We start from the raw sequence: 21,096 nt of genomic DNA on the forward strand, positions 1-21,096 counted from the left end.
GAGAGCAGGATGACAGCTGGTGGTGGGGTGAGGGGTGGAGGGACTGAGCAAAAAACGACAAAGGACTCATGGACATGGACAGCAGTGTGGGGATTGCTGAGGGAGGGCGTGTAAGGGGACTAAATGGCAATGTAAAAAAATATACTAAATATTAAATTAAAGATAAAATAAAATAGTTTTTAAATTATAAACTTTAATGAAAGTTTACATGGGGACATTTATTTATTTTTTAATTTTACTTTAATTGATCGAGTACAGTTTTCTGCCTTTTACACCCATCCCAGCCCAACCCCCCCAGTTCTCCCCACCTCCCTCCCATTTCCACCCCCCCAGTTGTTGTCCATGTGTCCTTTATACTAATTCCTGCAAACCCTTCCCCTTTTCCTCTGAAATTGACATTGAAACTGTAAAATATGTACCATATGTTTTCCTGTCATAATATCTCAAGTAATTGTTGTAGATAGCACTATCGATTGTTATGCTGTAAGAACTTAAAAGTTGTGATGGACACACTCTGGTTATGTAAAATAACCAGCAGTGACTGTGCTTCTGAAGACTAGTCTCCACTGAAAAGTTCTTGTTCTTCAGAGCGAGCTAGAACAAGAAAGGCAACAGCACGAGGAAGCCCTGGCTGCCGTGAAAGGAGAGGAGAAGCTCCGAGTGGACAGAATGGCCCATGACTTAGAAATAAAATGGACTGAAAACCTCAGGTACAATTTTTACTCCGCACTGTAATCTCTTTGGTGCAGATGTGCAGAAAATGGTTTTCCCCATGGCTTATACTGTATTTCTGTTGACAGCGTAGTGGCAGCATTTTTAATGAATTTTTTCCTGTGATTAGATGCTGAGAAATTGGAATTCTTTTTTTTCCCCCTTGAATGCAAACTGCTTTTTTTCTGATTTCATCTCCTGGAATATAAAGTAGGTAGCGTGTAACCTGAAATCAGAACACTTATTTGTTCTAGTACCTATCCTGCCATTAATAACATTGATAAATCCATGATCTTGGGTAAGTGACCAATTTACCTCATAGTCCATAACTATAAAGTAATCAACTCTTATTCTGAGTTGACTTTTGTGGAGGATTAATTAAACACTTAGGAAACATGTAAACAAATATACTGCAGTTATTGAGAAAAATAATTGTCTTTACAAAGGAAATGCGTTTGTTTTATTTTAGACAAGAGTGCTCTAAACTTCGTGAAGAGCTAAGACTTCAACATGAAGAGGATAAAAAGTCAGCAATGTCTCAACTTCTGCAGTTAAAAGAGCGGGAGAAAAATGCAGCTAGGGATTCATGGCAGAAGAAAGTAGAAGATCTGTTAAACCAGGTAATAAGAGTCTGTACATTATGAAGTTTCATTTTCTTTGACATTCTCTAGCTAGGGAAATATTATACAACATTTGGTGTTAATTCATTTTGCTCTTTTTCTCTTAAATTTTATTTTTCAATTACAGTTTATAGTCATTATTATTTTGTTTTAGTTTCAGGTGTACAGCATAGTGATTAAGACGGTCATACACTTTACAAAGTGGTACCCCTGATATTTCAAGTACCCACTTGGCACCATACACAATTACCAAAATGTTCATCATTAGCCAAGTGGATAAAAAGTTGTGGTACATATATCCAATGGCATATTAATTAGCCATAAAAAGAATGAACTCTTTCAATTTGCCATAGGATGGATGGACCTAGAGGTTATTATGCTAAGTCAAATTAATCAGATGGAGAATGGCAAATATATGTTTTCACTATAGTAGGATTTCGAAACAAAATAAATGAACAAACGAAATAGAATGGACTCATACATACAGATATCAGACTGATGGCGACAGAGAGAGGGAAGGGGATTGGGGAGCTGAGTGAACAATGTGAAGGAATTAAAAAGTACAGATTGGTAATTATTTTATTGTTTTTCATGAGACAAATTTAAAATATTTTAAAACTCTAATTGGCTTTAAGTGATTCATGAATTAGGCAGCATCTCATCTAACAACTAGAAGGGTGTCCCCCCAAAGTTTTGTATGTATAAGATCAAGGAGACATATTTATAAATTTACGAGTTGCACTAATTATGTTACACACAGAGTTCTAAATATGAGAAGCACTTACAGTTTTTAGGCTTGATATTTGAACACGTTAAAGGTTTTAAATGGAAAAAGTCACTTATTTTTTGAAAGTATAAAATCTTGTTTTCAGACCATTAGAAACCATTTGGGCAGTGGAAGGTAAACTTTATTTATTGTACTCTGATTGCCTAAAACCACTTACTAGAAGTGAGCTGTTTACTTCTTTCTTACCAATAGGATGTTGCCAGTTGCACTTCAAAATCACTTAGAACATGGTGGTATTTTAAAATCTGTCTTCTTATGTCATTCTTGCTTATTTCCAGAGCATTTATATCTATTACCAAAAGAATTTTCATTCATTTATACAACTTCTGAATTTATGAATTCTTAGCATTCTCCTGCCAAGCCAGTAATTAAATAGGACTGACTGTATGAGTCACTAGTTGAAAAGCCAGCACAGAACTTGGAGAAGCAGCAGCCCAGTGATTCAGTGCTAGGAATCCACTATTATCTTTCTGTTTGTGATCCTGATGGATTTCAAAATAAACAGGATAGGCTTTTTGTAAGTTATTCTGTTACCTAAGTACATACACACAGTGTCTTTCAAGAGTACTAGGGGCTTGCCAATTTGTGTCTGGAATTCTGTAGTCATAATGATACACATACATGTGTGTATATGGGTATATGTGTATATGAGCTTTTGTGAATAAACCTGAAACCTTTGAAACTCACAAAAATAAGAACAACGAAACAACAATTCTCACTAGAAATTGAGCGCCACCCAGGGACCCAGAGGACAGATTTTACCGGGTAGAGTGGTGTTCCTCCTTTGTAATGGAGCCATTAGGAAGAGTTAACTGTTTCAGTTACATGATAAAACTGAAAAACACCCCTAAAAGTCTGCCTTGGTTTTCAGTCAGGACATATTGAATATAGACATTTTTTGGCTGAATTTTACACTGTAAAGAGAGCTCACCACTTCTTCCACCTATTTTCTATTAAGCCATTTTATTCATTATTCATTCAATCTCTCTTGTCAGATTTCATCCATGCTTTTCTTTCTTTTTTATTTTTTTATGTTGGTTCTGCATTGTTCATTTGTAAGAGTACATCATGCTTTGCACCTTGTTCTATTTTCGTGTATTATAAAATAATGTATTGCATATTGGCCCCAGTTTTTGCCAGTTTTACAGAAAGAATTTTTTAATCAGCCTTCCATGCAGGCTAATCATAAATCTGAAGATAGCCAGGAATTACTTGGACAGGAATAGGTGAAACTACCTTGGGCCACTCTATCATCAGGCCATTTCTCCAAAAACCGTGTCTTACTCCTCCCCACTGCTCCAGTAGATGGGGCCTACACTGCACCATAAATAAGGTGGAAACAACTGTTGCATTCCAGAAGTGTCTTCTCTTAAAGAAAGTTAATTAAAAAACTGAAAAAAATTCCACATTTAAATGAAAATGGCTGTTATGTTAGCAAGGTTTCACTCTTTCTAGACATATGAGATCACAAAAAATTGTATCAGGACGAGCAGTCTTTTTAATGGAACTTTGTAATGCACAATGGACTCCTCCGTCTTGGCCCTTTGGATATTGTTCTCATGACTCTTTCAGATGCATTCCTAGGGCCTGTGCTTACCACTTGCCTGACTCCTGCTACGCCCTATTTTTGATGCCCGCCACTCCCGGCCGGGACCCCATGACCATTTCACTCTACTCAGGGCTACCGGCCTCACCCATCCCTCTTACCCCAGCACTGCCAACACACCTCTGCACGTGGGGAAAGCAGATCTGGTTTGAGGGTTGAGGTATTTGGAAGACTGAGAGTGGGGAATAGAATTGTGACGGCCAGGGCTTAAGCAGAAGCATATGTTATGAGAGGTATCAGAAGATGTGCACTTTTATATATTTTAACTATTTCAGTGAACTGAGTCAAGTTAGTACATTAGCTTTCTTGTATTTCATCCCACTTTAGAACAAAGAGGAAATAAAATAATTTCATTCTTGTGAATTTTAGACTCTTAAGAATTAAATTTGCTTTAAACCAGGGGTGTCTTTGGCATCTCTGGGCCACAGTGGAAGAAGAGTTGTCTTAGACCACACGTTAAATACACCAACACTAACAAAAACTGATGAGCACAAAAAGGTTTTAAGTGAATTCACAGTTTTTGTTGGGCCGCATTCACAGCCATTCTGGGCCACAGGTTAGACACCCCTGATCTAAACTAACCTTCATGGCTTATCTATCAAAAAACAGGCACAGAAAAGCATAAGAATTGTAATTCTCTTGAATCAGATGTTTTTCACTTCATGAAATTTTCTGAAAGCTGTTATTTTCATTCTGTGCTTAAATTGGATTGTAATTTAATATCTTTTAGTTTCCTTTTAATATTTCATTGTGTTCACTTTTTCTGTCCAGTAATTATACTTTAGTCCAAGACTAATTATGCTCCCTTGGTTTGTTGGCGTGCACATTAGAATTCCTTTAAAGCAAAAGAACTGCATTTTTATTCTTCAAATTGTCTGAGGAAAAGCAACTATGTAGAGTCCTTTGTGATCATATTTTTTGTTTGTGATTCTCTAATACCATTATGTATCCCATTATTTCACCTCTCTTTAAGGCTGATTTTATTTTGGTTGCAATATGATGATTTTATACTCCAGTGCCCTCATTCGGGGCAGTGGTCTGAGAAATTTGGGTGACACACAGATTATTCAGACACAAATGGAATTTTACAGTTTGGATCTGATCTTCCATTTTTAACTTTGAGATCCCAAGGTTAATTTAGCTGGTTATAGCCAGGCGTCTAATACAATTTATCCTCCATGAATTCACAGTCAAATGGGAAGAAGATATATATACAGATACCTACAGTGAAAGTCACTATGCGCAAGTGACTCGATAAATGACCTGGACAGTCCGTGCTGTGAGAGCAGTGGTGTGCTGGAACTGGCTCCTCCCGGGTCACAGTAGCTGGTTGTGTGCATGGCTTCTCAGCTCTGTATTCAGGGACATCATGTTGATGGTTTGCAGTCATCTGTGGTGTGGGTGTTTACAACATATACACTAGCAAATTCTACAAATCAGGGCTTTGCTTTTCTGAGAGCTGTTTAACATCAGCATACCACTGGGAAGGAGTACAGAGTAGAGGAAGAGTAATGTCGTCCATGCGATTGGGAAAGACTTCATTGAGAAGGTCAGCTTGCATGTGACTATGGAATAGAATGAAGAATGAACACAAATATTTGTATTCAGTCAACAAATATTTTGTTGCATACACTCTTATTTTCCAGGCATATGAGGAATAGAAAAACAGGAAATGGGGATAGTTGAGGAGAGAAGTTATAGGGAAAAACTGACTTCTAGGCTAACGAGTTCAAAGTTTACTCAAACTATAAAACTCTGTTACAGGTGTATGGGTAGGGGGCTAACATGCTGAAATTTTTATTTTAGGAAGTTCAGTATGGCTTTGACATTGAAGTGAGGATGAAATGGAGACAACTCAATATAAATATCTGAATCCCGGTGTCTGAGATAGAATGCACACCATGCACCCTTCCTTCCCTGCTCAGCCTAAGACTGAGCCTCCTAGACGCAGCCATCGCTTACTGCTCGGCCATCTCTGACTCTCCTTCTCCCCTCGGACAGCCAGTCCATCAGCATTTCCTACCACTCTCCTTTCAGTGCACAGCCAGAAGGTGCCCGTTTCTCACCATTGCCTCCACTCCCACCCTAGGCCAGGCCAGTTGCAGTTCTTTCCTGCACTGCAACTGGATTCTATATTTGGTCTCTGTTTCTAATCTCATCTGCCTACAAATTCCTTTCTAGCCAGCCAAAGTGAGGCTCTTAAAATACTAAGTTGGATCATGCTGTTCTCCTGCTGCAAACCTTCCAGAGGCTTTTTACCTCCTTTAGAATACAGCCCACACTCTGCCTATGGCCTCAGTAGCCTCAGGGTTTAGACTCTGATGGCATTGCCAGCATTCCCTCCTGCCCTCTCTCCCATTATTTTCTGCAGCCATCCTGGACCAGTCAGTGCTCCCGGAACACACGCCATGCTTAATCCATCCCAAGGCCTTGGCATGTGCCAGTCCGTCCACATGGAACCCACTTTCTCCAGATCTGCAGGACTTGTTCTTTCACTTTGTTCAATTCTGTGCTCATATCTTAACTTTCAAAAAGAGCTTCCTTGACCACTTTCTCTAAAACAGCACCCTCCACCACTTTGTCCACACATTCTGCTTTGTGTTTCCTTGCAACATTGATTGCTGCACGGCATCATATTGATTCTAGTGCAGTATAGTTCCATGAGAACTTGATCTTGAACTGCGTTGTTTACTCTGACATACCCAGCAGCTTACATTATGCCTGGCACATAGTAAGCACTTAATAGTTGTTGAATGGAGTGAACAAAAACCAAGGCATAGCTACCAAAGAGGAAGTTGTCAACACGTGAAGTACAAATCATTCTAGCCAAAGAGGACCTGAATTAAGAGAATAATTCAAAGAGGCACGGAGAATATAAGAGAAATCAGAAAGAAACAAATCATGCAATTTCATGAAAAGGAGAAAGAAGTGTTAAAGTTGACTCAGGATTTGAAACTAGAATAATGAAGAGAAGATTATTATTTGAAACCAAAAAGTCATAATATGCTATACTCGAGGGGGTTGAGATGGCAAATTTAATTTTAGATGTATTGATTTTACAGTCACAGGCTATTTTAGAATTTTTTTACACAAAGTTGGAAAGAATAATGACACAAGTAAGAACTAGAGCAGTAAAACAAATGCTCATGATCAAGAGCAACTGAAAAGCCAGTTTCTCATGCAGAATTGTTGCAGACTTCCCTCTCATCTCCAGACCAGTGCTGTCTCATATGGTAGCTACCAGCCACCTATGGCTGTCAGGCACTTGAAATGAGGGTCATCAAAACTGAGGCGTCAATGTAAAGTATATACTAGGTTTCCAAAACTTAGTATGAAAAATAACAGGGGATGTCTCACTAGTATTTTTTTATAAAATTACATGTTAAGATGATAATGTTTTGGCTATATTGAGTTAAATAATTTTACCTGGAAGGCATTATATATTAAATGTTGAATTTTGAAATGTTTTATTAAGCTCTAATGTTTTATTTGAGTTATAATGTAAGATTAGTGTAGATATTTTTTCAAGGAAGTTACAAATTAGTAAGTGGCATTTTCTTTCTTAGTAAAGAGAATTTTATACTTTCTGTTGACATTTGATGACACTTTGACATCTATCAAAAATTTCATGCTTCTGATGTGCCTGGCACTGTGCCAGACCAGTAGTGAGGTCGCAGCAATCTCTGCCTTCTCGGAGCCACAATCCAGAAACGGAGGCAAGTGGAAGTAACAGTGACCCACTGACTCCGTACAACCGTGGCACACAAGGATGCATGCCGTGTGGGCGTACCCTAGTCTGGGAGCTTGGGGAAGGCTTCTCTGAGTGTGGGATCCTTTACCCGAGACCTGGAAGAGAAGTAGGAGTCAGGCCTGGGGAAGGAGACTAGCATTCTGAACAGAGAGGGAAGTAAGTGCAGAGGCCCTCAGGCAGCCCCGAGACACCTGTGTTCTGGAGATGGAGGGTTGGCAGGCTGAGGAGGTAGGCAGGGTCCAGTGGAGCGGGACCTTTTTGCCTTGTTAGGACTTCATCCAAAGAGCAATGAGAAGCTATTGAAAGCTTCTAATTGGTGGCGGGAAGTTTCTAGGTATTAAATTTCAGATCTCTTGCTGCAGTATGGAAAATAGAGATGAGTAGGACAAGATAGGTTCCATTCAATGAATATTGGTCCCTCTAGGCAGTCTTTCTTTTTTCAGATTAATATTTTCTGTACAAAATATTCAGTATATTCATTAGTTCATTTCTTAGAAGATACAGTTCTAAGTCCTAGGATCTTTTTAGTTATCTAGAATTTTCTCTTTGCTACTTCTATTATTATGGGGGAGGGGAGAAATAAGGTAGAGAGTAGCGAAAACTAACTCGATCATATAAGTCCATATCATTTATTAATAAATATTTATGTAATAAACATTTGTTGAGTATTATTTACTGTATGCCAGGTACCAAGTTTGTTACTTTGGGTGTAGAATATGAATAAGACAGTGTCTCTGTCCTCTAAAAGAGAGTTATTCAGTGGATTTCAATATTTATAAGCCAATACATTTGCAAATTGCAAACGTGGAAAACTTTGTGCTATTTTCTAAATGAATAAACTGAAGTTTAGCACAATGGATTATACCTAAGGGCATAGTTTCTTATGTACAAAGCTCTAAATTTATAATTAAGTACAGTAACTTTTTAAGTTATATTTAATTTCCTTCCTTACTTATCAAAAAGTATGGCTATATTTCATCTTTCAAGAATAAAAATCCTGCCCTGGCTGGTGCGGCTCAGTGGAGTGAGCACTAGCCTACAAACCAAAAGGTTCCCAGTTCGATTCCCAGTCAGGGCATGTGCCTGGATTGCAGACCAGGCCCCTGGTGGGGGGCTTGTGAGAGGAAATCACACAGTGATGTTTCTCTCCCTTTCTTTCTCCCTTCCCCTCTCTCTAAAAATAAATAAATAAAATCTTTTAAAAATTGTTTTTAAAAAGAAAAAAAATCCTGAAACACATACAGCAAGCCTTCTATGTTTTCTGAGTGTGGTCAGTTGGAAAGGACCTCTTGAGGCCCTTTTCACTCATCTCAAAAACTAACAAGAAAAGCTCAAGATGCTTTAGAACAAATTATTATATAGAGCATCCCTTTTTACTAACATGGATCTTGCTTATGTAGAATGCTTGCCAAATAATATTTTTGCATATAGATTTTTAGCACATCCATTATTTCAAGCAGTCCCTCCCTTGGGGTGATCTCATCCTGTCATATGGCCTAAATGTGATCTATATGTCAGTGACTTACAATGTTAAATCTCCAGCCTTGACCTCATACCCTGAACTCACAATCACTTGGTTAACGAATAGGCATCTCAACCTTAGCATGTCTGATTCAGAACTATCGATTCCCACACTCCATCTGTCATTCCAACATCTTCACTTCCTGGCACTGCTTGTTGCCTCAAACAAAAAAGGAAGATTCATCCTTGATTTCTATCTTTTTATCTGTCCCATAATCTGTCAGTCCTGTTTTACTCCACTTTCCAAACATACCCTGATCCATCAGCTTCCATTTCCCCTAGTAAACACTAGTCCACACCATTGTTACAATGGTCTCCAAAGAGAGTTATTCAGTGTATTTCAATATTGATAAGCCAATACATTTGCAAATTGCAAACGTGGAAAACTTTGTGCTAATTTCTAAATGAGTGAACTGAAGTTTAGCACAATGGATTACACCTAAGGGCATATTTCACTTTCACTTTTCTTCCAAGCATTCTAAGTGATCTTTAATGATGTAAGTCAGATCGGGCCATTCCCTACTTAAAATTCTCTTGGTACCCCATTGAATTATTCTGACTCCTTCATTGTCCAACAAGACCTTAAACCCTCTTACTCCCGCAGATATCTCCCATCTCATTTGTGCCTCACAGATGGCACCCTACACACGTGCACACGTGTGTGCAGTCACTCAGCTCACTTCCACCTCATGGTGTTTGTACTGACCCATTTCCCTGCATGCTCTTCCCCCCAAATCATCTAATTTTGTGGCCGGCTCCTGCATTCATTCTCAGTTAAATGTCACTTCCTTCAAAACGTCTGTCCTTTCCAGCAGCCCAGTATCACCTTCAAGTCATTTCCTGTCACAGCAATCTTTTTCTCTTTTTATGTTATTTATCATGGACTTTTTCTTCTTATTTGTGTGTATGTATGTTTCTTTTACTGTCTTATTCGGCTGCTTATCTCACTCTGCTTATGATACTTCCTGGAATATAGTAGCACTCTAATAAACATTTTAAGTAAAAAAATAAATCTTCATTTATGTATTAAACAATAACGGCATTGCCACTGACAGCACTAGCTGTGCTTTCCTAATGGCCATAGCTAGTGTGTGATGCAAGTCACCCCACGTCACAGCTTAGGGACTATGCCTTTTGGTTCAGGAACGTTCAGCCTTTTAGTGTCTCTGGGCCACACTGGAAGAAGAGTCATCTTGGGCCACACATTAAATACACAACACTAATGAAATGGATGAGCAAATAAAAGGTTGTAAGTAAATGTATGACCTGGTGTTGGGCCGCGTTCATAGCCATCCTGGGCCGCATGTGGCCTGTGGGCCACGGGTTGGACGCCCCGGGGCCATGGCTGCAGCAGTATGTTGACGGGGGTAGTGACCATATGAATTTAGATTCAGATAAACTTCAGATGTAGAAAGTGTAAAACCCCGGAGGAAAGACCTGGCGTACCATCTGATTTGTCATGTTGGTTAGTTTTTCAGTTCATTCAGGAATCTTCATGTATATTTTTATATTATGGTGCTTCAAAGAGTGAAAAATAAAATCTAAGCCAATGCCGTACATTTTATATTCACTTCTAGTACTATGACATCACTTCTGAGAACTACAAAGAGGTAAAAAACTATAACTAAAAATCCTTCAGATTTTCTTCCATTTTATGAAGTCTGGAGAAGTAGATCATACTAAATGAAGAATATTAATAGTATGAGAAAGAATAAGAAAAAAGTGAAAATATAGTTGGTATGTATAAAAATGTGAGAAAGTTTACATTGAGAAGTTATGAAGTAATCAAATAGAAAATTTATCTTTTTTCTCAACTTCTTTTTTCTTTTTTTAAGATGGTATTTATTCATTTTAGAGAGGGGAATGGAGGGAGAAAGAGAGGAAGAGAAACATCCGCGTGTGTTTACTTCTCCCCTCCCCCCTGCGAAGACCTGGCCCACAACCCAGGCATGTGCCCCACACTGGGAATCAAACCAGCGACCCTTTGATTCACCGGCTGGCACTCAGTACACTGAGCCACACCAGCTACGGCTCAACTTATTTTTTTCAACTCTAGTAAACTATCCTAGAGTGTGTCAGTCTAAGTTATTAGTAAAAAATTGTTCACCAAATAAAAACTGTCTTTAGTTTTTGATACACCAAAGAATAGTCACATTATGTTAAAAAAATAATTATTATGTTTTGTCTGGAAAGTTGATTTGTCCAAGGTAAACACCATTTTATGGGAACTTTTCTATTTACATTAGTAATAAAACTTTTTAAATGTTATTTTGTATTTTTGGAGGGCAAAGAAAAGTAAAGCAGTTGAAACAGAAATCACATTGTTTTCCATATTTGTGGGGAGAGAGAGTGCCTAATGATGTTTCCAGTGGTTTATCACTGGAAATTCCTGTGAACTTCTGAAAAATGAACCCAGATCATAAGTAAATTTCCCAGTTATGTCCTAGAAAACAGGATCAAAGAGATAGGCAGGCATCTCTTTTTTTTTTTCTTTCCCCTAGTATAAAACCAGGTTATTATTAAACCTCCATATTTTTGGTGATTATCTCTTATTTTCTGGCTCCAAACTTATGTAGTCAATCAAGTTAGTGTTTCAGTTCTCATCTGCTCATTTCTCTCAAGAGAAATCCTTCAAAAACCAACATCAGTACTGGGTGTAATATTTTGAAGCAATATATTGATGATTTTGGGGAATACTTAGAATAGTCATATGCCTTCTAGGTCCTTCAGGAATGATCGTTTTTTAAACTGCCCTCTGGTGTACATGCACTCCCCTTTGGTACTGTGCATAGGTAAGTCTGCCAGCCCACAAATATGAGACACTGTTTGAAGTTAGGGACTGCAGATAATTTAGACTGTAAGTCTTCAAGTTCTTTTTGTCTAATTACATTCTCAGAACTGTTTTCAACTTTTTTCATGAGTATATTATAATTAATGTTCTGTGTTTACTCTCCCTTTTATTCCCTCTTTCTTTCACTTAGTTGATTTCTGAATGTTTTCCTTTATTCCTGTGATCTTTTCTTCGTAGCGGCACTCTCTGGGTGAAGCTTTGCATAAATCTATCAACAATGTAAGTGAACGGCACTTACAGTTTGTACACACAAGGGCATGTCGCACTTTTGATTTTGCATAAGCATCATCACTGCTTTAAAGCTTAAACTTATAAAAAATATACTTTGGCATTCAGTAAGACATGTTTTGCATATGGGTAATAAAAGCTTCTTTCAGCCATCCATTCATGTATGTGCATACATCTACCGCATTGTATTAGTAGTATATATTTCATTATAACACCAGGCAAGATTTTACATCTCACACATAAAGTTCATTACTGTTTACTTTGTAAGACACATGACTGATTTTGACAAACTACTAGCTAGTTGACTATCTTAGAATTGGTAATAAATATACAGGCATTTCTTTTGTTAACTAGTTTATTTTTTGCAAAACTAGTATCTATAGACTTCTTTATTTAAAAGGATTACATAGTTGTGAAAGTTCATTAGATTCAGAGCATGTTTTAGATTTTAATGTTATAATTATTAAACGATTTAAAGTGAAATGCAGTAAAACCCTTTTCCTAAGAATTAGCAAAACTATTATTGTTTTTACTTATGTACGCCTCAGGTATGCATAAATTTAGCTTCAAAACAATGTTCATTTAACCACTTACTAAAATTTTTTCTTTACATATGAAGAGAAAAAATGAGATTTTTCATATCAAATCTGTTCCCAACTTGTTCTTTAAAAGAGAAACAGAGAGTTAAACATTACTGAATATTTTTCTTGATATCTGAGGGCAGAGGTGAGCAAATTTTCTGAAAGGGGCTAGCTAGTAAATAACTTAGACATTGTGGACCATGCAGTTTTTGTTGTTGTTGTTAAGATTTTATTTATTTATTTTTAGAGCGGGAGAGAAACATTGATGTGAGAAACATCAATGGCTGCCTCTCCCATGCCCGCAACCCAGGCATGTGCCCTGACCGGGAATTGAACTGGCGTCCTTTACGTTGGCAGGGTAACACCACTCAGGGTGGGCCATGCAGTTTCTGTGGCAGCCGCCGACGTCTGATGCAGTTGATGTGGTGTCCACCACAGCCACAGGCAGTATTTAAATGAAGCCATGTGGCTGTGTCCCAGGGCCGCTGAATTTATACAAACAGGCTGTGGTTGGCCAGTTCCTGACCTAGAGGTGTCAAACCTTTGACTCTAGAGATGTCCTGTGACATTTGTTACTTCTAGAGTGAAATTGTTTCCTCCTATTGCCCTTCTTTCTACTATGCAAGGAAAGAAAAATTTTACCTATCTTTCATATTCAGCTTTGCTGTGTACATTAAAAAAATAACTAGAAGTACACAAATACATTTAACACCATTTTCTTTAATATTCTTAAAAATAATCAACAAAGATATTTATCTCAATATTTGGTAAAATAAGGCTGCATTTAAAAGTTCTTTTTAGCAGAACATAGAGAACGTAGTAAGAATTTGGGCATAATTGTTACATTAATCCTTTTTGACATATGTGCTAACTGGGATAGAAATCAGAAATCAGATTTCTATCCGATAGGAATCAGATAGAAATAAGGTATAATTATTGTCAAAAAAATTAATCGAATTGTACTTCAGAATACTTGTAACAACATAGTCAGTTTTTCCTTAATAATTATAAGAGAAAAGGTGTTCATTAAACTAAAAACTATCTTGGCAAAGTTAAATCTATTCGTAACTAGAACATGGATGCCTTGATTCATCTACAGAAAAAGTAGAAGGGATCAGTAACACGGGGAAGTCTCTATTAATTAATTCTCTTTTGTGACATCATAGTCATGGAGGATCACTTCTTCCTTCTGTCATTATCCAAACAAGTGTGACCGTCTCAGAGTATTGTTCAGTACGGTAGCGTCTGCCCACCCCTTAGCACATGTCTCTATCCAGCCTTCCCTGGAATAAGTTTCCACTATATACCCGTCTTGTTCTAAAAACCGAGTGATTATTGATACCTCTATTCTTGCTGAAACCTTTCTAATTTTTTTCAACTAAGAATGAGAGGATAATTAGGAATATATTCCAAAAATATCTTAGGGACATCAAGTAGGCATTATTGTGCGGCTCTTAATTGATCAACTCAGTTTATAGGTGTTCTTAGAAAATACAAAAAAATTACAAACAATTCAGAACTTTTTCAGGATGGTTATAATTTCACAAGCTTAAATTTACTTTTCTTAGCTAGACTCTTCAAACATAGCAAATTATTGGTTTAAAAAGAGAACACTAGAAAGAATTAAAATATTCAGGCACCTTCAAACATTTTATGTGAGCATTCATGTAAGTTGTTTCATAGTAGTAGATGATCCTTACTGTCCTCTGCTAAGCCTATGTTAGCAATTTTCAATGTTGCTCTGTATATTTGAGAGTATTAAACTAAATGTTAATATCATATGGTTTAGACTTCATAATAAGTTTTTACTTTCCTTGTCAAAATTGGTAAGTATTCTAGCTCAGAACAATCTCATACAAACAATTTATTGAGAAACAAAGTTATACATCTTTTTTTTTCAAAAATTTTTTTCTTGGTTTTTTTGTTTACTAAAATGAATGAAACTCTCATCCCAAACCCCTGCTATAAAAAAATTGTTTTTGAAAAGTCATGCTTTATATATACCTTCTTAAAAAATACACAGATAAAGTTTACCAATATCTTGATAGACTGATAAAAGCTACAGTAGAGAAGGCCATAGGTAATATTACTTGAGGAAAACAATATTTCATTTTGTTTTCCTCCTTAATCTCATAAAATGAACTGAAAGCAGAGGATATGTGAAAAGCCAAGGTTTCAGTGACTTCTCTAGACAGTGCCTTAAGGTTATCCCAAAAGAAGCCAAAATTTTTAGTTGATGAATTCCAGGGCAATGGTTCTCAACTGTGACTGTGCATTCAAGTCATCTGTGAACCTTAAAGAAGAGAGAGATGTGCAGTGTTCCGATAGACTACTGTATGTACATGTTCAGACCGTTTGGTTTTTGATTTGGGAAGAATTTTGTGTGTGCGTGTGTGTGTGTGTGTGTGTGTGTGCATAGTATTTATAATAGCAAAACTAGGTGAGGAAATCCAAAATTCTATCAGGAAGGAAAGGGATCTGTGTTGTATTACATTCTGAATTATGTCTATTAGGATGCATTGGGCTATAAACAAGCAGAATACCAAGTGAACAGCAGCTTAAGCTGTCAAGATAATTAAGAACTAGGTATTTTCTGTATTTCTGCTTTGCCACGCTCAGTGTGTTAATTTTTTGACCTTCAGTTTGTCATGTCATAGTTGCAATGTGTCTGCTCCAGCTCCAGCTATTAAATTCTTGAATAGCCATGTTAATGCAAGAGGCTCTCCTTAAGTGCTTTTTAACTTTTATCAGGAAAATAAAATATTTCCCCCAAACTCCCCACATACTTTCTTTTAGCTTATTAACTAAAACAGGGTGACACATCCCTATAATTAGATTTCTGTGACTTCTTCATCTTAATCATAATCCATCCCTTGGTGCTAGGACATGGGCTTACATTCTTTAAGACAAGGATTTCCATCCCATCCCTGAACAAACTCAAGAGTTCATCTAACTGAGAAGGAAGGAAAGGGGGAGATTAGCTGTTGGGGAGGCAAGAAACAGTGCCTGCTGGAGAAAGTCTGTGTTGTCCTTGAAAAGAATGGGGTATACCTAATCATCATGGATATTCGTACTTTATCAGTACCACTGTGAAGATAAAAACAAACCTATAAAAACACAAACTCCCTGGCCTCCCTAGTGGAAAGTTTATTAACCGCCGTTAAATAAATCTATGGGTCGACTCATCTTAGAGGAAGCTGCATAAGAATGGAGTGTATGAAAAGCCACTCCATCACATTCAGCACCTGCAGGTCAGGATATCTCATGGTTTTACATTTGAAGGGGTGTTTATTGCTCCATGCAATGTATATATATATGGAAAGTCTACCCAGTCAGCAGTCCCAGGGGTCTGTTTCAGCCGCTTTGCATGTTAAGCACTGGCTGGCCTCTTAAGATGTGTCCTGGGGCCACAAAGTAGTGTGTGTGTGTGTGTGTGTGTGTGTGTGTGTAAGACATAGTCACTGTTCTCTCAGATCAGGGCAGATGGGCTCTCCATATTTGGTGAAAATGTCCAGCCACTTACACATGATGTGGTAGGAATAACCAAAGAAAACAAAACAGGCAATTATATGTATCAAAAGGCGTAAGTCATTATATCTGTGGAGGTACCAGAGTGTTAACTCTGGTTACCCTTAGGGACTGGGATTTGGCAAGGCAAGGGAGTGAAGGAGACTTTCCTTTTATTCTATAACTGCTATATTTAAATTTTTTTACATTGAACATTCACTACGTTGCTAATTTGGAATAATAATATGTTAGGGGGCCTGGGCCCAATTCTAGACCTACTAACTCAGAATATCAAGGGATTGGGGCCTGGGCAAGGGTATTTATTACAGTCTACATAGATGATTCTGATCCACAGCCAGGTTTGTTTGAGGACAAATTATAGGTATACTTTATGTGTTCTTTATTTTCTGTGTCAAGACTGGTGTTTTGGGGGACAAAGAACACCACAGTGCATCAAAAACCGAAGGTTGTAGGGACTCGATGGCAGGCCCCATGTGGACATCCTGCCACACCCAGCAGCTCAGGTTCGACAGTTCGGCCTCTGTGCTGAGGCCCTGAATCTTTGTGAAACTTCTGTGTAGAAAACAGGTACAAGCTTTCCTTTCTTCAGAAAGGTGTACTCATATGTTTTGATTTTAATTTTTGTCCTTTTGAAATTATTACAATGCTTTATTTTTTTAAACAGTATTTTAAGTGGTAGAGATCAGAAAGTGGTACTTAATATCAGTGCAGTTTGGCCTTTAAAATGGTTCACAAAGTATCTGGTCCCCATCATTCAAGTCCATATGTTGTAGAATTCATACCTAAACTACCGTGGATGTGGTAAGAATTGTTAAAATGAGGACTGAGATTGTTTGTGAAATAAGGATTTTTTGCATTTATTTAAAATCAACAAAATTAGAAGCATTAAAATTTAAAATTATAACAGATGTGTTGAGACTAATACCATATACTTCATAATGTTGATATGTAATTTGAAGCAACTACTGTTTCTCATTCATTTATTGAACAAATACCATTCTATAATTTTGTCATAAACCTACTGATCAAAATTGCCCAGACTATTGAAAGTGAAATCTGTCTTTCTTCTATTTTGAGTTACTGAAATTTTATATTAATATGTATTTCCATAAAGTATACTATACTCAGATGTTAAACACTAGTTCATTTTACATTGCTTTGCTCATTATTTGTCTTTTAAAGTTCATGTCATTTTCATGCTGACTAAAGGTACCAATTCAAAGCAATTTGACTATTTATAAAAGGAACAAAATAAATTTTGATGCTGCATTGCATGATAAAGGCTTTCTGCATGAATCCAAAGATTTTAGATAGGCTTAATATTACTTTGGCGTGCTTTAAAAGTTAATATAAAATATCTAAACTAAGTATATTTAAACACTAAACTGCATGATAATGTCTTTTTGTACATACTTTATTTTTCTTGAGTATAGAGACAAAAATTAATTTTAGATCCTAAAATGAAAAATACTGCTTTGGAGTCCTTTCAAGGTAAAGTATATTTTTGATGTGAAATATTTAAGTATACTTAAGCTGGTGAGATTTGAAAGAGTGCTGGATTTTAAACATATAACTCTTACATTAGTGTGGTACTTTCTTCACTTCAAATGTTATATTTCTTCACAAATTTCACCCTTAAATAGTTCAACTGTGAGTCAAATTGTAGTCAAATTAACATAGGAGCTCTTTGGGATGCAGTAAATTTTGGAAGTAGGTATTGCTGAATCTCGGATCCACAGCTGTGAACTGATTAGCTTCTTACTAACCTCAGTGCACACTCAGTTGGAGGGCAGGATCCAAAGCCACTGCTGACCCATGTGGTGCCTGGGCACAAACCAGAAATACGTGCCCAGTTTTTTTGGGTGGGTGTGATGCATGCCAGGGCAGACGGCTTGGGGAGCAGTTTGTTCGCTGGGTAGGTTTTAGTCCTCACTTGACCAGGTAATAGCTTTAGCTACTGGTAATAGCTTTAACTTTCAATCATTTTGTACATGTAACAGTCTTTTCCTAACTTTCCTACATGTATTCTAACAAATTGTCACATGACAGTCACATGAGTTCCCATGCTAAGCCTGGAACTAGATTTAATTTTGGCAAGAGAGTGGTTTGGTTCTTTATTTCAAGAACCAGCTACCTGGGAAGAAAATGACTCTACCAGTCACATGTCATTGTTTGCAAACACATGTTTTTGCTGCATTTACTCTTTTAATTTTTTCCTCTCTGGGTTGTCATTAATGCTATTTCATCCTGATTTTCTTGACATAGATGGAGAAAAGTCACAGAGTATAATATGTCTTGGTCCTCCTAATTCACAAGTGTGTCCTTAGCCATTGCTCTGACATTCTCCTGCACTTCTCACACTTGCTGGGTTATTTTGGTCTGAGTCACGAGTGCTACTGCCATTTAAAGGTGGTGGCAGTCAAGAGTGTTGTGGCAGTTCCACTTGACTCCATTCATATGAAATACCCACTGAAACCTTAGGTTTGTGTAGAAATCATTAAGTAGAATCCATATAACTTTCAGGAGGTAGAGTCACTTCTTTGGAAATACATTAAAACAGACCGAACATCTAGATCAGTTATATCATTTTTCACCAGTGCTTGGCTATCTCCATAAAGGCATGTGCTAACCTTTACAACTAATCATGATTTAAAATTTGGCCCCAAACCCTTCCAGACATCTAGTCACCCACCCACAGTCACTATAGGCTTTGACCGTTTCCTGTTGCTTGCCTCTGACCTTCTCTGCCTTCTGGTTCCTCCTCTTTTTCCTCTTATGTTGCAATTATATAGTGATTCTCCACCTTTTTCTTTCCTTCCTGGTACCTTCCTTTATGAGATGTGAGGCAGCCTTTATTTGCTTTTCATCACTCAAATGAATGCCTTTTTCCATTTACAAAAACTCCCTTTAAATCTTCCTGTTTCCATTGGCTTTCTTGGCCACAGAAGCTGTTATACTTGTATATAAACACATACAGTGTCTTAAGTTACTTAATGGAACACATTTCACAACTTTTTATATTATTCCCCTAAGTTTCCTTAGAGTCAGACTTCCATCAGAATATGACTAGTGTCAAATTACCATTTCCGTATGGGAAGAGAAATAGATCTAATTAAATGGTTTTATCCAACATACATATACTTATACATGTATTTTGTGTGTTAATTCTTTAAAAAGGACTTAATTTTAAGTATTTTAGGATACCCAGAAGCCATGCAGACATTAAGAGTGATACTTGTTTTCAAAAAGAGTGACAAATCAGTTTTCAATAGTGAAATAAAGCACCTGTCATTATAAGGATGTAACTAGAGGATTGTGGGATGCTTATGATTTTTCAAAAGCTTGAAGATTTGTAAATCCTTTGAATTAAATCAGAATCCAAAATAAAAATCTTTTTGACACAAGGATTCTAAATTATGAACTGATAAATCTTTTAGAGAGTAGCTTTCCAATCACCAAATAATGTTAGCTGACACTGAGCCCTTCCTACACGCCAGGCGCTGTCCTAAGGGAACTGTGCATAGTAACGCACTCAATTCTCACACAGCCTGGTGAAGTGTTGGTTGTAGCACGTGCAGACCTAGGATTTTAACTCAGAGCCCACAGTCCTAACCACTCAACGTTACTGCCTCACAAATAAGTAGTTTAATTTTTCATACTGTCTCTTTGAAGAAATCTACTAAATACATTAGTTGTCTTCTGTTTCTGTTTCATGTTGTAAATATTTATTGCAGTACAACAGTTGTTCATTGTATTTCTAAATGTGGGCTGCAGCGTTTAGAGTCTACAAACTTCAATGCCACTAAAACAGTCTATTTTTAGGGTAACTACTAAAAATAGAATTGAAAGTGGTAATACCTAACGATTAAATATCTATGATGTATTGTAAACATTTTCTTAAGGCAATTGTTTTACTAAATATCTTTGAAATGCCTTTTTCTCTCAGATTGGCAGTGTGTGAAATATGCCTTGTATTTATTCTTCATTGTTTACCATTCTGTGGCATAGATCTCCTTGCTGAAACAGAATCTGGAGATGCAGCTCTCCCAGTCTCAGACTTCTCTGCAGCAACTGCAAGCCCAGTTTACCCAAGAACGACAACGACTCACACAAGAGCTTGAAGAGTTGGAGGAACAACATCAGCAGAGACATAAATCTTTAAAAGAAGCACATGTCCTTGCATTTCAAACTATGGAAGAAGAGAAGGAAAAGGAACAAAGAGTAAGTTTAGTGTGACATATATTCAAATGGAATCCAATAGCCTAATAATAATTAGCCTTCCAATTATTACAAATTCATTGTTTTAGCTCCTGCAAATTACGTGTGGCTTTATTTCAGTGTTTTCCAATGTTTAAACGTATACAGTAGTTATACACTATCGTAGACAACTTAGTCTGGGGACAGCATTTTGCATCTGTTTTCCATTATATGGCCAAGTTCATGATGAGACTAATAGTCCATCTAGTTTTTCATATAGTTAACAGTGATTAAGTAAATTTAGCATGGTCCTACCAAACTGTAACCACTATAATCACTTAATACTATCTTGAATTTATAATTGTCTTTCATCAAATTTTAATTTTTCTACTTCAGGCTAGATCTACAAAAGGCATGTATCCAAAGAATTTATATATTTTTCAGCCCAGATTTTTTCTTACACTTAAAAAAATGTACAAAATTTTCAGTGAAATTAAAAACATTTTAAAAGTCCAAAACCTATATTAAAAGTAGTGATAGAAACATATCACTCAGAAGAGATTTAAATCATATAGGTATATTACTAGATCAATCATATATGCCAGAATCTCCCCATATACATTACTCAGTTTTATTAAAATGTTAATTTGACAGTCTTAGTGTGATTAATTTTGGTATAGTCTATTTTTTAACAGTACATTTTCCAGTTTCTTCT

General features: G+C 36.9%; 1 protein-coding gene across 8 annotated transcripts in view; it reads left to right on the forward strand.

Moving 5' to 3' along the window:
* The window catches only part of FAM184A (family with sequence similarity 184 member A), a 107,573-nt gene that overhangs the window by 59,805 nt on the left and 26,672 nt on the right, over positions 1–21,096 (forward strand). For 5 of the 8 annotated variants that reach the window (XM_053664897.1, XM_053664893.1, XM_053664894.1 and 2 more), the window contains exons 9-12: positions 589–710; positions 1,181–1,331; positions 12,025–12,066; positions 20,193–20,405. In XM_053664897.1, coding sequence (XP_053520872.1) covers positions 589–710; positions 1,181–1,331; positions 12,025–12,066; positions 20,193–20,405 — 528 coding nt within the window. The remainder of the gene's footprint in view (positions 1–588; positions 711–1,180; positions 1,332–12,024; positions 12,067–20,192; positions 20,406–21,096) is intronic. The other 3 variants (XM_037128805.2, XM_037128825.2, XM_037128765.2) reach the window with 1 other exon arrangement.

The sequence above is a fragment of the Artibeus jamaicensis genome, unplaced genomic scaffold, assembly GCF_021234435.1.
Source record: "Artibeus jamaicensis isolate MK-2021 breed Jamaican fruit bat unplaced genomic scaffold, CSHL_Jam_final contig_387, whole genome shotgun sequence".
Taxonomy (NCBI): Eukaryota; Metazoa; Chordata; class Mammalia; order Chiroptera; family Phyllostomidae; genus Artibeus; species Artibeus jamaicensis.